The 26,117-nt window shown below is 37.0% G+C and overlaps 1 protein-coding gene across 1 annotated transcript in view; it reads left to right on the forward strand.

Annotated features, from left to right (window-relative positions):
• Positions 1-26,117, forward strand: part of man1a2 (mannosidase, alpha, class 1A, member 2) — a 96,993-nt gene that overhangs the window by 57,300 nt on the left and 13,576 nt on the right. The window contains exons 5-9 of the mRNA XM_051907024.1: positions 4,257-4,375; positions 9,178-9,258; positions 19,760-19,854; positions 20,602-20,725; positions 20,805-20,898. Coding sequence (XP_051762984.1) covers positions 4,257-4,375; positions 9,178-9,258; positions 19,760-19,854; positions 20,602-20,725; positions 20,805-20,898 — 513 coding nt within the window. The remainder of the gene's footprint in view (positions 1-4,256; positions 4,376-9,177; positions 9,259-19,759; positions 19,855-20,601; positions 20,726-20,804; positions 20,899-26,117) is intronic.

Here is a 26,117-nt window from a genome sequence, read left to right on the forward strand (position 1 = left end):
TGTCTTGCCAGTTTACACATTCAAACGATTTTAAAAATGGAAGAAGAGTCAAAAATCAGGACTCGTGCATCTCACACACCCGAAGCGCACGCATTCTGATTGAGAGAGAAAGGCTTTCAGAGAGCGCTCGAACACCAAATTAATTCTTCTTTCAATTTTACTTGCGCTTGAATGGACACATACACACAAAATTTTGTCAAAATACCCGTCTCGGCAAGTATTCTCTCGGTTATGTCATAAGTGAACGGTTGAGAAAGAAACTGGATGTGTCAGTATATTCGGTCCACGCATTCGGTCTTAAAGTGACAGCAGCCTAATATTCCTGCTGTTGTCTGTGTCATTAATGTTAATAAAATAAAAACGAAACATCATCATCCTCATCATCTGCCATGTTCGAGAGCAAAGAAGATAGTGAGGAGAGCAGTCAGGACGAAAGTGATGAGGACAGCTTGTAGGATAAGAGTGTTGCGTAAAGTTTTTAGTACCATGCAGCATCTCTAGGTGCTCCTTTGAGAGCCAGACCAAAAGTTATGGGCACTCCTGTGTATAAAGATATAGACTCTGTATAAAGATATAGAAAGGTATAGACTACTGTTTAAAAGTTTGTGGTCAGTAAGATTTTTTTTTATTTATTTTTTTTTTATTAATAATTAATTAATACTTTTATTCAGCAAGGATACAATCAATTGATAAGTAGGATTAAATACATTTATATTGTTACAAAATATTTCTATTTTAAATAAATGCTGTCCTGTTGAACTTTGTTCATCAAATAATTTTGAAAAAAATGTATCACTGTTTCCGGAAAAATATTTATTAAGCAGCACAACTGTATTCAACATTGATAATAATAATAATTGTTTCTTGAGCACCAATTCAGCATATTAGAATGATTTCTGAATGATCATGTGACACTGAAGACTGGAGTAATGATGCTGAAAATTCAGCTTTTAATGACATTTTAAAATATATTTAAATAGAAAACGATTATTTTATGTTGTAGTATTTCATAAAATTGCTGTTTTTAACTGAAATTTCTTTTCTATCAAATAAATAAGCCTTGGTGAGCATGTATAAGAAGCTTTTTTTCAAAGATATTTAAAAAAAAATCTTACCCACCCAATTTTTTTTAATGGTAGTGCGTGTATACAAGATAAAAAATCTCCAACTCCATCTGTGTGGTCTAATGTCTCTTGTTCATTACTCTCTCTTTTCTTTCTACTGTTCTCTCTCGCACACACTTAGCCAGGGCAGTTTGTTGATGAACACAGCAGATGTTGCATTCAGGGTCCAGGGAGAATCAGTGGCAGCAGAAATGGTGAGCACTAAACTGTGAGATATGGATGGGGTTTGGCTCTGTCCCCCACCCCATTCCTTTGATAAACCTTTGAGACAAAACAGATAGAGTGGAAAAAGCCTTCTCATTCATGCCTTTGGCTTGGAGATACAACAAAGTAAAGCTTTTCCTTTTTTTTTTTTTTTCTTTTTTTTTTTTTTTTTTTTTGTATAAATAAGTACCCAGAGTTACAAACGCACTCCTGCATTTAACTAAATAAATCTCTGAACCACTGAAAACCTCTCCAATGGTTCTTTCTCAAGATGAGGCAGTGGAGAATCTGAAGAAAAACTAAATCCGAAGAATGAAATCATCACGCCGGCTGCCACTTGTGCGTTCATATTAGAACAGCTTGCAATCTGTCACCAAATGAAACTGGCATAGATGACACTAAGTGAGGGAGCGTGGGATGAAGAGATGGTTTGTAGGAAGTAGAGAGAGAAGCTTGGACTGATTACCATTGGAATTCCCCAAGTAACTTTATTGAGTCCAATTTGATTTACACCAGCAAAGTCTGGCATCCAGAATGCCAGCCTTGTGTAAATGCCAATCAAGATTCATTCAGTATGATGAGGCCTGATTTCCAGTCCAGGAGAGAGCCAGAGAGTGTGGATTTTAGTCAAGATAGGCACTGTATTTATTGGAGTGTAAATGAGGCAATGAGGGATGAATGTGCAGCCAGTTGGATTATATCTAAATCTTTTGCAGCTATTTTATTTTCTTTGATTAATTTGATTCATTTTATTTTATTTGAGGTGAACTCACAGATGAGGGACTAATACGTCTTTGGTGACTGTTCTATAGTGAAATGAAAAGGTGTAGAAAATTAAATGGAAAGTGCGATAAAGAGGAAGGCAGTAAATTTAAGTAGTGTCTTAAATGACGTAAGAGGACAGGGCTTTAGGTCTTGTTAAAAAAAATAAAAAAATATGAAAAGCAAAAGTGTTTGTGGTTTGTGAAGGGCTGGGGCCATTTGGGATGCCTCTGGACAAACTGAAGCAGCAGTCCTGACAGATTAGAAGAGCTAAGAGGCTGAGGGCTGCTGGGTATTTATAGAGTGATTTAGAGTTCCTGACAATAATGATGATGATAATGCTGCGGTTCTACTGACTGAGAGAGAGATGCCACACAGCATGTCTAGATAGTTTTCCACTCTTGAGTAAGTTTTATTTGTGGGATAACAGGATTGCTGAGATCTGATCTTGAACTTTAAACGGGGCCTTTAACGGAAGGGGATCATGTTACAGGGGCTCCCCAAGTTGTTTGATCAAACAAATTTGAAAATAGAAATACAATGGTAAGGTAAACTTTCAGCTAAATCTTGATATCAGCTCTAGCTCTCCTTTGTGAGTTCAGAATTGTAGCAGTGATGTCTGAATCCTTCATTTGAATCCAGTTCACAAATCAGACTGATCTATTTCTTGAGTTCAGCTCACTGTCTTAATGATCCATTCACAGGGTTTAACAGCTGACCGAAAGCGAAGATTATGTGTCCATAGGAACTTAAATTTCAGTCTTTTTCCTCATATAATCATAATTATTCCTCTAATGTCTTCTGGAAATAAAAATAGTTGTGTACATTACCATTCATAATGTATGTTTTTAAAAGAAATGCTCACCATGGCTGCATTTATTTGATCAAAATACAGTAAAAACAGTAATGTTGTGAAATATTATTACAATTTAAAATAACTGTTTTATATTTAATATATTTTAATACATTTAGATTAAGCCAGGATTAGTCCTTAGTTCAATTAGGACATTTAAGTAGCTTTTATAAATGTCCCTTAAAAAAACATTACTGATGTGCATCTTGAGACAAAACAATGGCACTGACATATTTAAAGAGATGTCAGTGCAAGTTGGTTTCAGTTAAAACAGCTCAAACATGCATTTTAGTCTGGGACTAGCTTAAGCCTTGTCTGTGAAACCAGGGGCCAGATTTACTAAACGGGGCAAATTAGCGTGAGCGCAATTCCACATGCACGGATGGGAGTGGCAAGTTTTGTTTCTAACAGCTCTGTTCTCTGCAGTGTCTCCTCCTAGCAGCAACAATTGCAGCCATGTCGCAAAATGGGTTAAGACATGGGTTTTTTTTTGGGCGTTAAATAATGGCGCAAATACCAAGAAATTGATGAGTGCAAACAATACGCGTTGCGTGATTTATTTAAATACTCTCCTCCCATAAATTTTGAGTCTGAAAGGCAAACTCCTACAAATGCATATGCAATAAGGTCAGCCGCAAAAACAACTCAGTCCACACCTTTTCAGCGCTAATTTTGCACTGCGTGTCTTTAGTTTTTTTTAACGCCAAAAGAGGGTTTGCGCTGGCGCAAGCTGTTAGTAAATCTGGCCCCAGGGGTATAAAATGTAATTTATTCCTGGGATGTCAAAGCTGAATTTTCAGCATCATTACTCCAGTCTTCAGTGTCACATGATCCTTCAGAAATCATTCTAATATGCTGATTTGGTGCTCAACAAACATTTTTTATTATTATCAATGTTGAAAACGGTTGTGCTTATTTTGTGGTAACAGTGATACATTTTTCAAGATTCTTTGACGAATAGAGAACTTAATAAACAGCATTTTTTTTTAAAAATGGAAATCTTTTGTAACATTTATGTCTTTACATTTTTTTTTTTTTTTTTTTTTCAATTTAATGCATCCTTGCTGAATAATATTACTAATTTCTTTAAAAAAAAAAAAAAAAAAAACAATCTTACTGACCCCATACTTTTTAATGGTAGTGTATCCACTGGTTTGTTTTTTTCTCAATACGCACTGCCCTTAGCTTCACACAAGTGTAAATTTAATATTGCTTGCGTCAGATGGGCCTTATTATGTAATTTTTAGGTTTGTTTTTATTTTAATTAGTGTGGTGCATATGTATTCAGTAAATATTTCACATCCTCTCCACAGGTAATTCCCAGATGGGGGCCACTATAGTAGACGCCCTGGATACCCTTTACATAATGGGCCTCCATGACGAGTTTAAGGATGGCCAGGAGTGGATCGAGCAAAACCTGGATTTCAGTGTGGTAAGTGGCCAAGACTCGGACATGAACTCACACAAGATCACTAACAGCACTTGTCTTTGTAGGTTTGGGGCAAAGCAAGTCTGTTTTTGTTTATAGACACAGTGATATCTCAGGACACTGTTATTTCACAGTTGTAAGCCGTATACTTTGGCAGCCGGCTGACACAGCTGTATTAACAGTCATTCGACACCCCATAACTCCTCAAAGACTTCAGTCCTCAGCGTGTGTGAATCTTTCAGGTTTTGATCAGATTATGGTGGCACTTCGTGGAAAACGTGTGGTGAGAAAAGAGTTGATGTGACACATCACCGTATCTAGGAGACAAGACTGGCGCCATGGAAACAATGCGAACCGCCGGAGCTCTGCCTCCAGAATTAGCCGGTTATGTTGAGGAAAAAATGGCAGACAAAAGAGACGTCAGAGAACGAGCGGGGCCAGCGAGTGGCCCCAGGGGCCCCGTGTCTCCTGCTCTCCTTCTCTCTCTGCATTCACATTCAGACCCATTAATGGGATTTCTCCAGTTTCTCTCTATCAGTTGTTTTTCCGCCCTCTCCTTCATCAGATATGGAGAACCTGTATGGTCTTCTCGACTTTATCATCTCTCTGGTCTCCATGTGTTGTCATTTTTCTCCCGTCTCCCTTCTGCTGCCTTTCTCTTAGAAGGACTCACAGCTCCTGAAATCTCCTCTGCGTGTTTAGTTCATCTTTTTGGCTTTTTGAGCAGTGACCTAATTTCTTCTCTCTCCCCTCCTCACTGTTACTTTTGGACAAGTGTATTTTACGAAGCATGTGCACTTTAGGGGATGACTCACACTTGGACCGTTGGGTCTGGCCGTTGAGAGCTCAGCGTGTCACAGTGGGATGGAGGTGCTGGAAGGATTTTTTAGAGGAGGGGAATAAACTGCAAAGCATACGGGAGGAAGGGAAACATGTGAAATTCTGTTTCTACAAAAACATTAAGCAGCACAACTGTTTTCCACATTGATAATAGTATTAAATGTTTCTTGTGCAGCAAATCAGCATATTAGACTGATTACTGAAGGGTCATGTGACACTGAAGATTGGAGTAATGATGCTGGAAATTAAGCTTTTACAATTACATTTTAAAATAGAAAACCCTTATTTTAATATTTCAGAATATCACAGGAATAAATTATATTTTAAAATATATTATTAATAACATGTTTTTACTGTTCACTGTTAGTTCATGATACCTCATGTATTATTTGTGAATTTATGAAATTAATTTTTTCAACCAATTGGATCTCATTATAAAGTGTTGTCCATCATTTTATAATTAAATGAATAGTTCACCCAAAAATGGAAAATAATGGAGAGAGAAAAATTTCTCACCCTGATGTCGTTCTGAGATCATGAGATCGTTTCAGCTGTTTCTGTCAATACAGTGAAAATCATTGGGGTCCAAAACATCTGATTGAACCCAATTACCTTTCATTATATGTACAAAAACACACAGAGACATTTTTAAAAATAAGTTCTTTTGTGTTTCATATAAGAATGCATGTCTCTCTCTCTCCCTCTCTCCCTCTCTTTGCTTCTGTTGTGATGATGGATGAGGCTGCCTGCCATCAGCATTAATCGCAGCTGTTAAACCAAAAACTGAATTAATGGACCTTGGTCAGGGAACGGTCATATCTGAATTAATCTGGTGCACATTCACTTTTGTCAAAATTAATAGACATGCTAAATGAATGCTAAGTGAAAGGGGTTGGTTAAAACGTGTTCTTGTCTTATCAAATTAATGTTAAACCTAGTCAATATAAGATGCTTTAGAAGCGTTATGTTCACAACTGGAAAACTTGCTTGTATTTCATAAGCAGTATACAAAAACAGGTGCTGTTTTTAGGTGCTGTGGCTTATGGGATTGTGAGAGTGCTAAAACAGGATTTTGGGAGCTTCCACAACCATGCCGTTGAACTTCACTGTGTTTAGATGGTTTTTCTCTGCATTGATTGAATTAATTCTTTTGCTATACTTTAAAGTCTTAAGATGCATGTGCTGTGTGTGTGATTAGCTGCTGTTTGTGTTGCGATCTTCGTGTGAGTGGAAAACTGCTTCATGGTAATTTTCTCTAAATAAAGGTTGAAGCTGACAAGATGGATGTTGATGATACAAACATAACACATACACATAGATTCATTTCAGCCTCACTGAGAGATCATTGAATCAGCTTTGATGTAGAATTGAAGTTCATTTGAGAGCGCTGCATGGCTGTTGTGTATAGTCGATATTTCATGTACATTAATGGATGTTTGTTTAAATTAGCATATATAGTGCAACAGTTGGCTTCTGGAAGTAAAAATCACACTCGTTTTCTTCATAAAGATTGTTTTTAACAAAACTATTCTTATGATGTCAAACCGATTATATATTTAAATATTTTGCAAAAAAAAAAAAAAAAAAAACGTTAAATATATTGTATTTTATACCTGCATATGCCATTTAAACATTTGGGATCAGGATCAGTAGAATTTAAAATAAATTAATACTTTTGTTCAACAAGGATGCAAAAGTTACAGTAAAGACATTTATAATCTTAAAAAATATTTATACTTCAAATAAATGCTGTTCATTTCAACTTTCTACTTATCAAAGAATCCTGAAAAAATGTGTCACAGTTTCCACTAGGGCTGGGTATTGACACAATTTTCACGATTCAATTCGATTTCTATTCACATGCTTGCGTTTAGATTCGATATCGATTATTTTGGATGTATATCAGATACAATACATGACAAATTTTCTAGAGGAAAAAAGGGTCTCTTAACTAATGCTGTAAACTACACATGGGAGTCAGTTGGTACTACATTACTATAATATTGAAGGTTAAAATTTAACTTATTTATATACAAACACTTAAATTACACTTAATGATGTTTTTTTTTATAATAAATAAAGTTTAGAATTACATATTCATATTTCTACTGAAAGCTTCTCTTTAACTGAGGCGCTAAAGCGATCTGTCACGCCACATTAAACAGCACCAAAACGGTATTTATTTTTTGAATTTCATAATAAGATGGACGTCATTTGAAATCTGAGACTTTGCTTCATATAAAAAGTAACAAAGCACAAAGATTATTGTGATTTATTGGATGGGGTGCGCTAGTTTTTTCATCAACTGAAAACAGGATAGACTAATCGATTCTTGGGATTTAAGAATCGACATTGGTTCGTAAAAATAAGAATCGATTAAAATCGAGAAATCTATTTTTTTTTTTTTTTTTACCCAGCCCTAGTTTCCACAAAAATGTTAAGCAGCGTGACTATTTTCAACATTGATAATAATAAGAAATGTTTCTTGAGCAGCAAATCAGCATATTAGAATGATTTCTGAAGGATCATGTGACACTGAAGACTGGAATGATGCTGAAAATTCAGCTTTGCAATCACAGGAATAATTTACATTTTAAAATATATTCAAATACAGAAGTTATTTTAAATTGTAATAATATTTTTACAATATTACTGTTTTTACTGTATTTTTGAACAGATACATGCAACCTTGATGAGCATAAGAGACTTTCAAAACCATAAAATCTTAAAGTCTGATATTAGTCAGATTATATAATTAAGTTATAAGTTTTATATTGTACTGATGTCAGTAGTTTTGTATTGTCATTGTTTTATTCGATATCATTTGCAATGCTTCATAGGATGCGAAATTCATTGCCTTATTGAAGATGTTAAGTATGCAATCATGTCTTTTTTGAAGGTTTTATCATTTCCCCAAAATTAAGTTTGTTATGAATTATCTCTGATCTGATCTGGTGGCGTTTAGTCTCTTTATCAAATTTTTTTTAAATACTTGTGGGGAAAATATAGTGCTGGGGGGGTAAACCGGTTCATACGGTAAACCGATTTCAATTTCGAGACTGATACGTATTTTTCAAAAACCGCCATACCTGCGTAGCTGAAACAGCTGCTGTATCTATTCGGCCACTGTATCTATTCAGTGGCCATGATGCGCAATGTAGAGCGTATAGAGACCAGACTTCTATTAACTGCACACCCTTCTTACACTAATGGAAACAACTTTATAACACAACAATATATAGCTCACAAAACTAACTCTCTTTAATACTGCAAATACCACGTAGAGCCATATGATTTCCGCGATGCAGAAAACACGGATGAAATCACGGAATCCAGTCACAAAGGGAAACTTACTATATAAACCGGAACGTCACAGAATTTGTGAATTTTTGGATGAATAAATCAAAAGTCGGGCTGTACAATGAATCAGATATCAATACAGACTTGTGTCTGTGAATATTAAAGCTAAAAAAGACCGCTATTGAAATCTGAAGTCTGTATGAATGAGTGCCGCATTTTCGTGTACTACTACACATACTGAAGCACGCGTGACGCTCGCGATGATTTCAATGTCTGCTTTCTCACTCGCTATACACATGAACTTCATCTGCAAAGCTGCTCTTAGAGTCACTTTATTAACACTTCAAAGTTTAATTTGATAAAACTATCGACATTTGTCGTATCATATACACAGGAAGTCAAAGGTCTTCAAGACCCTGTCAAAATAAAAGTTCGGTATAACTTGAAATAACAGAAATGTTTCTATTGTACAATAGAGTGTACTTCTATTAAGAGATAATAATAATACCGTTTATTAAAACACACAAACTCAAAAAAACAGTGATACAGATTTTTGGTCAAACCGCCCAGCACTAGAAAAATACTTTGCAATCCAAGGACCCTGAAAAAGTGGGCAATCACTATTGTGCTCTTACTCGCTCTCATTTTTCCCTCTGTTTCTACAGAATGCAGAAGTATCTGTCTTTGAGGTCAACATCCGCTTCATTGGAGGGCTTCTGGCTGCATACTACCTCTCCGGACAGGAGGTATGTTATCATCACTTCTTACTGATTTTTGCGAGAGTGTGTGTGTGTGTTTTTTTTTTTTTTGTTTGTTTGTTTTGTTTTTTTGTTTTTTGTTTTTTCTTTCTTTCTTTTTTTTTTTTTTTCCTCTGTCTGTGCTGTTAGTTTTGTAGTTGTTTTGGATGATTGAAGTGCGTACAGGCCTCTGGATCTGAACAGAGAGAGTTCATCTTAGGGCGGTGATGTTGGCTCAGAGAACTAAGAACGGCTATTTCAGGGGAAATAAATGTCCCTCTCTCAAGCCTGTGTTAATTAACGCTTCCATTCTCTCTTATCTACCCATGGACATTAATGGAGAAGGGCACAAATACTCTCCCTCTCTTTTACCTCATCACTGGGCAGCATATCTCTGCCACTGCATATCACAATGTTCTCCTCCTTTTAGTCTGAAGGTGAAAATGCAAAGGAATTAAACTGCAGCCATGCGGCACGACCTCGCTGCCACTCCACACACTTCATTAGATGAGTTTAGATACTGGACGTGGAACTCGCCACACTTGCATACAAAGTCATCACACTCATCTGTCCCCTGCCTGCCTCTCTGTCCCTAGTGACCTTTTGTTCTGTCAGTACAGTGTTTTGACATGCCTGGGTGTCAGGCCTCAGGTCCTGCACAGTCACACTATGTTCATCTGAGTGTTTCCCGCATATGCGCTGTCATAGACATGCAATACAGCATGTGCCGAATGTTGGAGGCAGAGTGTCAAATTTACTAGTGCTTGTACTGCCATTGGCAAACACGGAGAGAAGCGATCTGAATAAATGAATTGTTTCAGGAGTCATTAAATCTGGATTAACAGTGATATGTATGCATGTATGTGTGTGTGTGTGTGTGTGTATGTGTATATATATATATGTATATATATGTATGTATATATGTGTATATATATGTGTATATATATGTATGTATATATGTGTATATATGTATATGTATGTATGTATGTATGTATGTATATATGTGTATATATGTATATATATGTATATATATATATATATATATATATATATATATATATATATATATATATGTATATATATATATATGTATATGTAGTCACCAAAACGGCTACATACAACATGTGCCCAAATTTGGCATCCACATTTGGCAACAACATGTACAGAGATTTTGTTTACAGAGATCAGAATCAAAGCAAGCACTGATGTTGCGAAAGACATTGAAATATTGGTATAGCTTAAACAAAGGCAGCGCTAAGCAGATAAATTAAGTTTTGTTGTTGTTCTTTTAATGTTTTTGTGTTGTTTGTTTGTTTTTGTTTTTTTTTCTTTTACTTTTGGTCCTTTCTTTCTGTACAGTAGCTTTTGAGTCACTTTTTTTGTAAAGATGCACAATATATTAATTTATCAGTATCTGTCAATATTGTACTTTTCATTGTGCTGCTCATTTCCCCTATTTTTACATTTACCTTTGTTGTCATCCCTCACTGAAACCTAATCATTAGATAAAGCACTAATAATTTATTAACCCAGTTAAATATAATCCTTAGTAAATCTCAAAATGAATATCCATTTTTCATACTCTACATACATTATAATGTTGTGATGCCTAAATTCACTTGTAGCATTTCAAATGCTGGAGTTTAGATTCATATTTTATTCTTAATTTAATAATTAGACAAAATAGTATATCATTTAATATTGGTCATTTATACATAATATGAAAATTATCTTTCTATTGCCATCACCCAGAACTACCTTTAATTTGGAACTTTAATTCCTTATAGTAGTTTGAGTCACATTTTCATAAAGATTTACCTACTCTCCTGGGAGATACAGTATCTTGAGCGTTATAGGAACCAATGCGTCTTTTTCCATTGACAACCATTTCAAAAGCCCTTTCAAAATCACTGAGTGCCCATGAGCGAAGATGGCAGATTTAAAATTGCTTTCTTTCAGGGGGGGATAATGCAACAGCCAAGAAGTTACCGTTAAGATATATAGGAGTGCTAATGAATTACTTTCTCTAGGTATTCTACTCTAGATCTCCTTGGCACAGGCACTGTGTCTCTATATATGTCCCCTGTATGCGGTGTTGGGCAGCATGGAGCAGATGGTAGAGGCAGTGACTGAAGGCAGTGTCGTAGACTGAAAAGCCATGCCTCTCTAATAAGAGATTTTTGATCATGCATGATGGAGAGAGCGGCTGGGGGTAGAGGGAATGAAAGAGAATCAGGACTAGAGAGAGTTGTGTACTGGACTGATGTCCAGCTGGTGTTTCTCAAGAAGAGAATTTGATCTGAAGACCCAGGACTCTGTACTTTTATCAGCTCTAGAGGTTATCTCTCCTGCGCAAGACCACATCCTCCATCTCTCTCTCTCTCTTTCTTTAGCCTGTCAGCCGGCTCTAGCAGAACCCCTGTGCAGTGATGGATGATGTTTACTCTGCTGTCCCTCTGTCCTCTCTTCCACTGTCTTTTGGTCCTCTTGTTTTTTCTTTTATCCTTTTCTTTCATCTCTCTTTCTCAGTCTTCCTCCCTTGTTCCTCAGCTCCTCTCACCCCTGCATCTCTCGGCAGTGTTGTTTCATGATGGCAGAGCAGAGTAGTTTGGTACATGCTGTGTATATTATACACCATGAAACCAAAGTCTGCTTCTTTCATTGACAACCATTGAAAAGTAATAAAATAAATTAATAAATATCCTGATGCATCCAAGCTTTATAATGGCAGTGAACCGGGGCCATGAGTATGAGCTGAAGAAAATGCTTCCATCCACATCCATCCGTTATAAACGTGTACTTCACACGGCTCCGGGGGGTTAATAAAGTCCTTCTGAAGGGAATCAATGCGTTTGTTTAAAAAAAAAAAGCCAGACCGCCTTGCGTATTCAAGTTATGAAGAAAATGTAAACTGCCGCCATGTCAGAGTTTTACACTTTCTTCGTACGTTGAATACGGAAGGTGGTCTGGCGGAAGCTAGATATGTTACTTCATAACTTGTTAAATATGGACATTTTTTCACAAACGCATCGATTCGCTTCAGAAGGACTTTATTAACCCCCCCGGAGCCGTGTGGAGTACACGTTTATGATGGATGAATGTGGATGGAAGCACTTTCTTCAGCTCATACTCGTGACCCCTGTTCTCTTCCATTATAAATGTGTCAGGATATTTATTAATATATTTCCGATTGTGTTCATCAGAAAGAAGAAAGTCATATACACCTAGGATGGCTTGAGGGTGAGTAAAGCTTGGGCTAATTTTCATTTGAAAGTGAACTAATCCTTTAAAAACATACCTATACATACAATTCACTGCAGGCATCCTCCAGGTCCACACTTTGTGACGTAATGCCAATTTGACTGTCAGATAAATGCAATGTAGTGCGCGTCGAGGACACAAAAGGGCCGTTTTTGAGCACCCTTCTGAAATCTAAAATGACAAATGGGACATCCTACTTATGGACTTCACGGACATGCACAAGTTGTAAGGCCGCAAGTGCGTATGAAGTGTGCTGTTTGAGACAAGGACTGCGTGTTAAAGATTGTCAAAAAACGCACAACTGAAGTTATTACCCAGAAAGGATGATTGTGTTTATGGAAAATGTTGCCTGTTGAGCAATATTATTTTGCTACAGGCCTCTGCTGTTTGTTGCTCTAAATCACTGGCAAATCATTTTCACTGTCCAGCCATGTGCTTTGTTGAAAAATAGAGGGAGAGAAAGATGGAAAGTATTGGGTTAAGTTGCAGATAATGTGAATGAAAGGAGTTTAATAAAGCCGTCCACTCGGAAACCTGTCTTCATTAGAGAGGAGATGACTGATGATGGAAAGCAGTGTGCATTTCTCTTTTTTATTTATTTATTTATAAATAAAAAAGAGAAATGTTTATACACCTTATGTCCTACAATAAAGGGTTTTCAGCACAGAATCTTATAGTTGTAAGGCACTGTTACCTAATAATAATTTATAATAACTGTTATTAGGTAAATCATTTTATTTTATTTATTATTTTTATATTTTGGTTTTTTATTTTTATTTTATTTATTACATTGTATAGTTTACCTAAAGGCAATCAATATTAGACGTTTTATATGAAGACAAGCAAGAAGCACTTGTTCCTCTTTATGGTCATAAAAAGTGACTGGCTCAATAACTGTTTTGAATAACTCTTTCTAAATACTTCTTGGAATATGTATTTTTATAGATTAAAATCTATAAAAATAGATTTTTTTTATTTTTATATTTTTATATTTTATATTTTTATTTTTTTTATTTTTTATTTTTATACCCCCTTCTGTGGTTAAGACCCTAATAACTTTTTCCAGGTACCTCATTGCAAGCCAGAAATTTTGGATGACTTATTTTCAAGTCTCATGTCTAACAGTAATTTTCCAGTGGCTTTAGAGAGCACGTTGTTTCATCTTATCTTTGAAAGACAAATCCAGATTCTTTGTGCAAAAATCAAATATAATTTTTTCACCTTTTTCTTCTGCAGATACTCAGACTTTTTGGCAGTTCTTTCTGAGATGGCTCAATTATGTTGTTTGACAGCCCAATTACTGTACAAATCAGTAGGTTTCTTTAAACACAGTGCTGATGGAGGTTTTATTTCTTAGCATTTCCTCAAGCCAAATAGGATCATAGGCTGCAAGTGAAGAACACAGGCAAATATTTGTTCTTGGTCTTGATTTGCAAATTTATTACAGCAACGATGGTGTGAGGAAATGGTGTTTGCTCCAGGCATTATGCAGCGGTTAGCTTTCTTTCTCCCTCTCGCCCTCCCCACCACTCTCTCTGTTGATGCGCTGTCCTGTGGTTGTATATCCTTCACAGTGGTGGAGAATATGCGGTGTCACATTAGGGAGCAGCAGAGTCTTCTTTTGTCAAACATGGATCTCATCAAAGGCAGAACAGAACCGCAGCCCCGGGCCCAGCGGAGGCAAGATAAGGACAGAGATTTAAGAAGGGATTTGATGGATGAGAAAATATTTGTCAACTACTCTTCTGCATGTTTGATGTGCTGCAGACTTTAGTCATGCTGTCACCTATCAAATCTCCTCTTGGAATACAAATAACTGGCCTTCTAAACCGACATTTCCTTATAAACATATCTGGTTTTCTAAGAGCCTCTGGTTTGTAGTTGTATTGCTTGGTCTGTAGATGAGAATGTGCCCAAAAACACTCTGGAAACTGCCAGAAAGATGTTTTATGAGCTGTTAAGTTAACATCATTGAGCGCCTAACAAGTGGTTATATAAAGATTTGTTGGCTTTGTACATCTAGACCACCGGTGTTAGTGTTTATTTTGACATCCCAGCTGTGGTTTTGTTTGCCACACTCACCAATGTAAAATGAGACACACCGTATGCTGGGCCAGCTGAGAAATGAGACGAAATAATTGGTCAATTTCACAAAAAGCGTACGGGTTTTATTTCATTCCCAAAATCAAAAGCAAGGGGGAAAAATAAATTCTGCATTAAAAAGGATTTGCATTGCGTTTTCCATAAAAGTTAAGCACATGTCCCCGGTATCTCATTACTGTAATGGGGGAAAAGTTTTCGCATTACCTGTAATGTTTAATAAGTTATTTAATTTATACAACATGATAATAGTAGTTATACTGCTTTTATGTTGATTTAGAAAATCATCATCCAAAAAAAAAAAAAAAAATCAGTAATAAGTCTAATGCAAATCACCATTGAGAATAATTGGAATTATAAAAAAGCTCAAAAGTTAACTAATGCATTATGGTAATTAGAATTTAGGGGAATTGTGCTTGATTCCTTTTCAGTACTGTAATATTGTAGTAATTATTCTGTTCAGATAATTTTTTTTGACAATGATTGTATTAAAAAAAATGACCAATACCCTGTATCCAATTTTACTTTACATATATTGAAACGTCATATATTGTTGTGAGATTTTTTTTTTTTTTTTTTTTTTTTTTTTTCTCCAATTACTAGTAGACTTAAATAATAGCTTAATACAAAAAAAAAAAAAAAAAAAAAAAAAAAAAAACTTAAGCTTCATTTTCTGTATTGACAAAGATATAATTAATTATTTTCTTTTTGTTTTGGGGTGAAATATGTGAGGTTCATTAATGGACACAACAAATCCAGCTTTGTTTTCATTTAGTCATTTTATTTATATAGCACCATATAATTACAATGTACATTGTCCATGGTGCTTTACAGTCATAGATAAAACTAAAAACAAACAGATAAAACAAAGGAAAGAAAATTATTTAAAAGCAAGAGAGAGTAAATGAGCTTTAAGTTTGAACTTAAAAATAGACAGAGTAGGTGCTAATCTGATGTGTAGTGGTAAACTATTCCAAATATTTGGGACCGGCTGCCTCGAACGCTCTATTATTATTGTTTCAGTCTGGTTCTTGGCACCTTTAGTTTAATTTGATTCTCTGACCTAAGCGATCTAGAGGGCCGATGAATTGAAATGAGGTCAGAGAGATATGAGGGAGCAAGCTTATAAATTGATTTATAGACTAGTGTGAGTACCTTGTAATCAGTTCTATATCTTACAGAAAACAAGAGAGGGGGAAGCAAGTATAGGCGTAATATTCTCCTTAATTTTAGAGATTTGGCGAAGCTGGAAAAAACTGGACCTGACCATTGAATTGACTTTTTAAGGTCACTATCAATGATAAAACCCAAGTTTTTAACTTATGGTTTAATGTCAGGTTCGAGATGAGTGAGCTTGGCTTTTAAAGTAACTGAAGTGGATGCTGGACCAAAAACGATAACCTCAGTCTTCGATTCATTAAGATGCAGGAAATTTAGAGACGTCCATTTCGCTATGTCTTTCAAACAGGCTGCCAATGTCTCAAAATTGCGCGTCTCCTTTTTGTAAACATTAAATTCATGATTAATGGGTCTGAGGAATCTTCTGAAAGCAGCATCATATGTAGTTCAATCAAGAGTAGCTTCTTTAATGAAGATTGTCTTTTTTGACACCTTGTGCATTCTGTTTTTTCTTGTAGACTCTGAGCTGTGTATCTCCTACATTTGTCTATTCTAAATCCATGCAGTTTATTTATAAACTTGGAGGAATCATTTTAAATAAAGGCAGAAAATGTGTTTGAAATGTAAATGTAGAAATGTACTGACTGTCCCTATTTGCTTTGAGGAGATGAGAAGCTTTTGACTAAAGGCGTATAAACATTCTCACAGAGGACAGCCTAATTTCTTCATTAAACAACGTCTCTGGCACTGATGCTCTGATTGGCTGTGCTTGCGTCGGATTGGTGGTGTTTGTGTCTGCCTTGATTGGCAGCTCCCGATAGCGCTGCCATGACGACTGATAGAATAAACACCAGGCAGAAGGTTTTTCATAAAAGACTGCAGATGCACAAACATACCGAGACCCAGAGTGAGAGAGAGGGCAGAAATCCAGCTTTAACCCTGAACCCCTGTGGAATCCTCTGTACAAACACTCATTCCCTCCATTTCCAATGTGTTCCCCATAATCTCTTTATATGCTTCCATTAGACGTTTATGGAACATCTCAGGCTGAGGGCGCCATAGTGTATGTATTTGTGTGTGTGTGTTTGTGTACAGAGAGCAGAAGCTGTATCGAGGGGAATGTCCATGCTCATATCCTCATATGTGTAATAACAGGATCATCTCTGGCGCTTATGATCTGCATCAACCAGATTAGGCTTCAGCTTCAGAATCTGCATTCTGGGAATTACACGCACACAAACACACAGTGCTCCAACTAGTAAAATCCTGAGGGAAGCACTCATTCGGCCTAAATTAGCTTCTTTCTCTGTCTTCTGTATTACTCTCTGCCTGTCTCTCACTTTTCGCACCGTTTCTCTACTCTATTCTCAGCCTTTATTTGTTCTTCAACATTTTCTCCATCCTCTGAATGACCATTTGCACCTGCTTTGTTCAGCATACAAGACTAGAATCTGCCTTTGCAAATAGAATCTGCTTTTTCTTCTTTGTCCCCAGCCTTGTTTTTTCTCAAATGGTTTTATTTAGCAAGTTTCCTTTTGTAAACAGCATTGTGGTATTACCGTCATCTTATTTGCTGTGTGCTTGTCGGAAATATCTGAAAGGCTGTATGCTCCTCACACATCTATTCCAGTGATTTGCTGTGCATTTTAATAGACTCCACACATAAACATCCGTAAGACGGGCTGGAAATAAAAACCTCAGCAGTTGCTCGGGCAGCTGTGCGGTTTGTCTGAGAACCACAGGTCTTTTCTCTGCTACGTCTTCATTTTATCTTTCGTCCTAAAAACACGATCAACCGCACAGCTCCCGCTCTGATATGAGTGATGGATCTTACCCTGCTTCGAGAAGTCTGCCTGTGAGTCATCAGCACAAGATATTTTCTAGCCATTGTTGCTCAAAAGCACTTGGTGGGATTGCAGAGTTGTTGTCAGACAGTCTTGCTGAAATTTTGACGACTACTACTAGGGGGAAATAAAATATTGATTGGTGCACATTTGAAATCAAAGAAAGAAAGAGAGAGAGAAAGAAAATTCATTTACTCGCCTGATATGTTCCAAAATCTGTTTGACTTTCATAAGGGTAAGAAAATGATGACAGAACTTAAATTTTTGGTTGAAGTGCCTAACTTGAGGCACAGTTGCAAACCTTCCATTTACCAGCTCTGATTCCACTACTCCACACCAAAAACATGTTTTCCAATCATGTTGTCAAGGACAGACTTGTCTTTGCTTTGAATGTGTCCATCTGCAGCAGCAGTAGTTGTTGATGCTAAACTACAGCTTTTCGCAAAGTTTGAATCAGCTCAAATTATGAAATTTATGACGAGGGCAAACAAACCCCAGTGAGTCATCTCCCCTCTGACAGTCAGTGAGTAAACACATTCAGGTGTGTTGTTCATTGGGTATTTACTCTGTCTCAAATGTGTGTTCTCCTCTTTCTCTCTCTGTGTGTGAGGCAGTGTAGTCGGTTTCCCTCTGCTGAGCCCGTGGACAGATTTTATCCCTCCAATCAGAGTCTGTGGTGTTAGTTGGTCTACGGGTGACTCTCACAAAATCAATCAACAAGACCATGTCTTGGTCATATTTCACCTCAAAAAAAATAAAAATAAGAATATTGTTTTGATAAAAGAAAATAAAGTCACTGTCACTTTTTTTTTTTTTTAACAATTTAAAGGGTTGGTTCACCCAAAATAGAAAATTCTGTCCTTAATTACTCACCCTCATGTCGTTCTACACCCGTGAGACCTTCGTTCGTCTTCAGAACACAAATTAAGATATTTTTGATGAAATCCGAGAGCTGTCTGACTGCTCAATTTAACCACTACTGTCAAGGCCCAGAAAGGTGCTAAAGACATTGTTAAAATAGCCCACATGACTGCAGACTGCTGTAATTTTATGAAGCGACAAGAATATTTTTTTGTGCGCAAAAACAAAACAATTGACTTGGTTGAATAATCTCTTCTCTTCCCTGGCAGTCTCCTATGCAGTTGACGCAGTAAGCACAGTGCAGCGCTCCCGTGTTTACAACCGAACGCCGGCTCAGTATTGGCCAACACTGTACACGTGAGCAGCACAATGCATGCGTGTGATGCTGACGCAGGAGCCGGCCAATAATGAGTCGGTGTTCTGACGTAGAACACGTAAGTGCTGCACTGCGTTCACTAAGTCAACTGTGTCAGAGACTGACATGGAAGAGAAGAGATTGTTGAATAAAGTCGTTATTTTTGTTTTGTTTTTGCGCACAAAAGTATTCTCGTTGCTTCATGACATTAAGATTGTTTTAACCTTTCAGATTTCATCAAAAATATCTTAATTTGTGTTCTGAAGATGAACGAAGGTCTTACAAGTGTGAAACGATATGAGGGTGAGTAATAAATGACAGAAATTTCATTTTTGGGTGAACTAACCCTTTAAAGCATCCTTACTGAAAAGTATCTTTTTTTCTTTTTTCTTTTTTTTTAAGTCTTACTAATCAGTAACTTATGAACAGTAGTGCACATTATTTAAATTGGAAATTATGTGTGGTATGTATGTATGTATGTATGTATTGAAGTACTTGGTTACTGATTTTTTTTTTTTTTTTTTTGAGAAATAATAATTTTGTCAACTTAAAATATAAAAAAAATGCATTTACAGTATTTTTACAGGAATTATAATAACCTTTAAAAATAATTGGAATTACATAAAGCCAATGTATTCACAAAGAGAATTATTTGTTTTTGTTTTTGAATTTTTTTTAAACAATAAATCAAAGAATCATATTGTTCCTGAATAGGTTACATTATCATACTGCAATTGTGTAACTATAATTTATTATTTCACCTTGAAATCAAAAGAAAAAAGACCCTGACACGTTTTTGTGTGATTCACCCACAGTTTTTTTTTTATTATTATTATTATTATTATTTATTTCTTTTTTTATATATATATATTGCCTAGAGCTGACTTCATTCTTTATGTCCACCTGTGTGCTTTGTCTCCCTTGTGGTTCATAATTTATTTCTATTCTCTGTATGTCTCTGTCTCTTTAGGTTTTTAAGGTGAAGGCTGTCCAGCTGGCAGAAAAGCTGCTTCCTGCCTTCAACACCCCAACAGGCATCCCCTGGGCCATGGTCAATTTGAAGAGGTATGTTCCATACACACCTTCCCTTTCACTCCAACATTCTTTCTCATCCTTTTTTTTTTTTTTTTTTCCTATCTTTGCTGCCTCCTCATCTTTTTCTCATGCTGTCTGTCCTCCACTCATTGTCCTGATGGTGACTGCCACATAATGGAAAGCTGTCAGACCTTGTGCGTCTGTGAAAGTCCCTGTGGCTTTCTTCCTGTTTAACTCGACTTTCCACATAATTTCATTAGAATGAAATGAAAATTGCACAATTAATCTGCAGAGCGCATTGTGAATGTACATTAAGGGTTTTTTTGTGTGGGAGGTGGGAGGAGGGTCAAATCCTGCCTGACATGGTTTTTGTCAGTTAATTGGGTGTTTAGAAGAAATTGCTCAGGAACAGACAAAAACCACTGCATTTTGGGTGTTTTTAATCCTGAGGGAAAGAACGACGCTGTGTTTTATTAATCCCCATTCATGTAGAGCAGCTTTTCACAGTCCACACACACACTCTTAGTGAATGGTGTGGATACATTCTAAATGGAAATGAGAAGTACAAGTAGAACACAGGATATTTGACTTGACGGAGGAGTGATGGGTGGCAGTCAATTAGTTTGGAGCAGGAATGAAGCAGTTTGACTTTAATGAGCTCACCGTAATTCTTCATTGTCTACATGCTGTAAATATGTAAAGGTGGATGTTTGCTTCAGGCTAGTAAGGAACATACTGTACGTAAATGTCATGGGTGTTTCCTTCTGTCTTTTTCAGTGGAGTGGGTCGTAACTGGGGCTGGGCATCAGCTGGAAGCAGTATTCTGGCGGAGTTTGGGACGCTGCACATGGAGTTTGTGCACCTGACATATCTAACCGGAAACCCTGCCTACTATCAGAAGGTACGACTGCCTGTATGAGTGTTGTGTAACTATTCGGCCCTTGTGTTTGTGTCCTGTTGTGAACTTTGTTGTGGTTTAGGTGATGCACATACGGAAGCTGCTGGCTAAGATGGACAGACCCAACGGACTTTACCCCAACTACCTGAACCCTCGAACAGGACGCTGGGGCCAGCGTGAGTACCTCCTACTAACATCCTCTATGCTGCACAAGCAACTCTCTCTTTCCACTCTAGAAAAGTCTTTGTGTGAATTCCCACACCGTATGAAATGCAGAGGGTTCCAAACACCCACAACGTGAACTTGATGCTATGATAAACAAAAAAAATACGTGGCTCTCACAACTGTTGGGTGAAGTCTTGCATTTTTAAGTAGATGGAAGAATATCTTATCAGCTCTGAATAAAAAAGATTTCAACATTTCCCTGGACTCTTTCCAATATTTTAGATGAATTTTGTTTCTCTAAATTCACCATATTCTGGGACTGCATTATCCATGAATGCTACATACCTTAGATTAAACTATTGTTTGGAAAAGTTTTGCGAGTGCTTTTTAAGTAAACTTATATACTAGATTTAAAGTAGGTTCAGTATATATTTGTTGTTGTCCTCGTCAAGCTCAATTTTTACTCTTAGGGTGTGTTCACACTTGTAGTTCGTTTGGTCTGGGCCAAAAAAAAAAACCATTTAGTCCTGGTCCGATTAGCGTTCAGATTGGCAATTTTATCACCAAACCAAAAGATACCGAACCTAAAGGACGTATTTTGAGACTGAACTTACCGAACATCCAAAACAATGCTGTGTGCTGAGGTAAATGCACTTGTTGTGTGTGCTTAGCCTGCATATGATGGTATTTTGGCCAGCTGGGAACTTATAAAGAGCTTATAAAATGTGTAAAGGAGTCAAAACGGCGTCGGGAATTCCTCAGCCACACACACAAACGATCTGCTGCGTGGAGATGCGCATCTGATGCCTGTGATGGGCTAACTCATGACTATAACGAGAAAAAACGATATACGTGAGGATTCTGTCTTTTTAGGGTCTCATCTTCCTGTTTTTGGTTCATTTACATGTCTTGAACGCCATGTTGCGTTCATATATCATTCGAACCGCACCAGAGTTCATTTGGAAGTGGACCGAGACCCATCTTTTCAGAGGTCTCGGTCCGCTTGTTTGGTGCGCACCAGGGTTCGGATGGCAGCGTTCACACGTTCAAATGAACCGCACTAACAGAGCAGTCGCACCAGGGTTCGTTTTAATCGAACCAAACATGACAAGTGTGAACACACCCTTAAATTTTTAGCTGGCCCCACCACAAAAGAATATTTTATTTGTAACATGTATATATGTAACATTTTTGACAAATACCAGAAAGAAATATTAATATTCTGTGTTTTTAATTAGCAATAATAGCTGGAAATCATTGACAGCTGTAAATTCATAAATAGCATTTTGTTGGAAAATGATGCCATACAATGCAAAACAATACTGATTGGTTTGTATTTTTCCAACTCATTCTTACTGATGCTGCCAAGAATATCAAAGGTCAGTCTTGCGATTTCAACAGAAACTCTGTTAACCAGCTATATGACTCTTCCTTTTAGATATACACTACAGTTTAAAAGTTTGGGGTTGGTACGAATTTATTTTAAGTCTCTTGCTTACCAAGGCTGCATTTATTTGATCAACAATACTGTTACTGTTACTGTTTTCTATTTGAATATATATTTTAAAATGTAATTTATTCCTGTGATGGCAAAGCTGAATTTTCAGCATGATTACTCCAGTCTTCAGTGTCACATGATCCTTCAGAAATCATTCTAATATGCTGATTTAGCTGCTCAAAAAACATTTCTTATTATCAATGTTGAAAAAAATTTGCTGTCGGAAACCGATGCATTATTTTTTTTCAGGATTCTTTGATGATTAGAAAGTGAAAAAGAACAGCATTTATTTGAAATAGAAATCTTTTGTAACATTATAAATGTCATGTTCGATTAATTTAATGCATCCTTGCTGAATAAAAGTATTAATTACTTTCAAAAAAAAATTTTTTACTGATCACAATCTTGATATGATTAACAAACCTAAGATTTAGTGACAACGCACCAATCTGAAACCCTTTCACATTGGCTTTGGCCCAGCAGGTTATCCTTATTACTGAGCCCTGTTTCGGTATTCTTATTACTGCAATAATCGTGTGAAGAGATTCAAATCAAATGGAGGATCCAAAATATAACTCTATGAAGTGTTTTTATAGACACAGATGATTTTTATAATCCCTCTGCCAGGGTTTATTATTCTATAAATATGAATGACGACAGAATGGCAGCTTATCCTCATCTCCTCACTGATCAGCGAGCTTTAATAAAGATGGGAAGTGAGGAAGTTTCATTCTTTATATATAATTAGTAATTATGTGTAGTGAAAACACTCCACTGTGTTTTAACAAACTCTTAATTACTGAGAGAGATGAGGGTTTAATTAGTGCCCTGTGTCTAAAGGCTAAACCTGATCAACCCACTTGCGAGCAAACATGCTCACACACACACACACACACACACACACACACACACACACACACACACACACACACACACACACACACACACACACACACACACACACAAACACACACAAACACACTAAATTCCAGTAAAGTGTAAAGAAGTGTATGTGTGTCCAAAGGGGTAGAAAGTAATTAAGGTGCACTAGAGATCTATTTTCTAAATGAAAACTCAGTGTGAGTGACAGGCCATTACAGCAGAGTATTATTCCCCCTCCCACACTGCAGCTGCCCCATGGACCCTTAAAGGGACAGTTCACCCAAAAATGAATATTCTCTCATCATTTATATCCCTTATTTCATTCCAAACCTGTATGACTTTGTTTTCTGTGTGGAACACAAAATGTATTTTCTATACAATTAAACTGAATGGGCATCATGTACAGCCAGGTACTGAAAATGAGCAGCTTGGACACTGTGCTAAACATCATCTTTTGAGTTGCACACAAGAAAGAAAGTCATATGGGGTGAGCAAATGATGACAGAACATTCATTTTTGTGTGAACTGTCCCTTCAGTTCTCTCTCTCTGTCGGTACAGCATCACCTCCAGGGGCCTTTAGGTTTTAGATCCACATCTCCTCCTCAGCCCATCATTCTCTATCCATGACCTGTCCGCTCGCTGCCTCTCTGTAGAGGTTTTCTGCCTGGATCTCTTATTGTTACTCACCCTGTTGTTATTTATTTTATTTTTTTTATTTAAAGACTTTGAGTGCATTTACTTTTCAGCGGAAGGCCGTTAGGGAGTTGTTTTTGATTGGCAGAAGTGAAAATCCAGGCATTCGATGAATGGCAGCAGTGCCAGAAGAGGCTGTGAAAAAAAGGCCCAGATGGTTTATGGAGGTCTGACTGGGATTTTTTGGAGTTTATGAGTCTGAAACGTCTCTGCTTCAATCAATCTTTCCACTGCCACAACTTTGTTTTTTTTGTTTTTTGTTTTTTTTTTCCGTCTCACTGCACCATCTATGCACTATTCGTCATCTTAATCATTGATAGTGTTAGTTCTTTTATTATATTTATTATGATTTCTACCACCTTCCTTTCTCTGCTACTCGTTCACATTCACCTCAGCCATATCTCTTTCTTTGTACTTTTTTTTTTTTCTCTATTCCTTTTGCTGTCTCTGAGCAGCTTGTTTTCTTCTCACTGTTGTTTTCAACCTGTCAAGGTTCTCACAGTCAAGTTCCACACATCCTGCCTGAACTTTCTTCTTATACTTCACATTTTTTCTGGCTCTATCCGGATTGTGTTATAAGCATTGCTTGCAAAGGCAAGAATCACTTGAACAAATCTCTAAAGTTAAGTATTAGTTATTATGATAATATATGACACTTAAGTTATCCTGTACTGTTTGTCCTGGGGGTGTAAATTATATAAATCCACGATGTGTTGAGGAAAAGTGTCATATTACTTTGTAAGCAATCTGAACTGCTGCTTTTTTTTTTTTTTTGCCTAAAAATCCTTACATTTAAGGAGGCCATATCTGGGGACCAGTATATCATATACATTTGAGCTCTTTTGAATTTACACAGTAAGTAGCGCCCTAGCAACAACAAAATACCTTGCCAACCACATGTGTCGGCGGCTTTTGCACTTACAATTTTTTCAGAAAACGTAATTTTTCCCCCTTCATATTCCAACACGTCCCATTTCCTGTGGCAGGACTGGCTGGTAGGAGTTACTTATGAGTGGTCTGTAATTGGACAGCTCTCTCTCACTTTCTCTTCTGCTTTTTTTCTCCCTACCTCTCTTTCCCTGTATTTTTTTTCTCTCCTGTTGAATAATTCATCTCTGCTTCAACGTCTTGCCTCTTCCAGGCCAGTCCCTCGCATCCATTAGCATAAAATACATCTTTAACTTTGTCTCGGTGTCTCTGTAAAGGATCTCTCATAAAGTGCTTCAGCTTCCTGCCTCGTTGCTGCCTCATTGATTTATTTAGCTCTCACTCTGAACCAGCTATTGCAGATGCAATTTTTAGCCATGTCACTTGCGTGTTCACACCTCTCTCGTGTAAAACCATCACCTCTGCATCTGTTCTCCACCCCCAGTCTCCTCTAAAGACCTTTCATAATGGGTTTTGGCAGCTCATCTCCTGAATGCTAGCCCTGCTAGGTCTCTCCCAGCAGGCTGAATGCAGCACAGCTCGCTAGCCTTGGCAGCTATGAGCTGTGACAGTGCTAATGGGCTCCTCCCTCACTCTTCCATGACACTATATACAGCAAGTGTACACTCCTCTGCCTCCTGCACACATCACACTACCTGTTCTCTTGTTCTTCTTTGGAGAATGTGTATGTCATGTCTGTTCCCTGGATGGGTTATCAAGCTTTTGTGTGAATCTTGGCACTCAAATAGAGAAAAAGAGAGAGAAAGGATGGATGGATGGATAAGATGGATGGATGGATGGGTGGATGGAAAAGATAGATGATATGGATGGATAAGATAGATAAGATGGATGGATGGATGGATAAGAGATAAGATGGATGTAGAAGATAACATGGATGGAGAAGATGGATAACATGGATGGATGCGTGGATGGGTGGATAGATGGATAAGATAGATAGGATGGATGGATAAGATAGATTGGATGGATGGATAAGATGGATGGATAAGATGTATTGGATGGGTGGATGGAAAAGATGGATGATATGGATGGATAAGATAGATAAGATGGATGGGTGGATGGATGATGGATAAGATGGATGGATAAGATATGGAGAAGATAGATAAGATGGAGAAGATAGATAACGAATGGATGCATGGATGGATGGCTAAGATAGATAGGATACATGGATAAGATTGGATGGATGGATAAGATGGATTGGATAGGATGGA

The sequence above is a fragment of the Ctenopharyngodon idella genome, chromosome 9, assembly GCF_019924925.1.
Source record: "Ctenopharyngodon idella isolate HZGC_01 chromosome 9, HZGC01, whole genome shotgun sequence".
Taxonomy (NCBI): domain Eukaryota; kingdom Metazoa; phylum Chordata; class Actinopteri; order Cypriniformes; family Xenocyprididae; genus Ctenopharyngodon; species Ctenopharyngodon idella.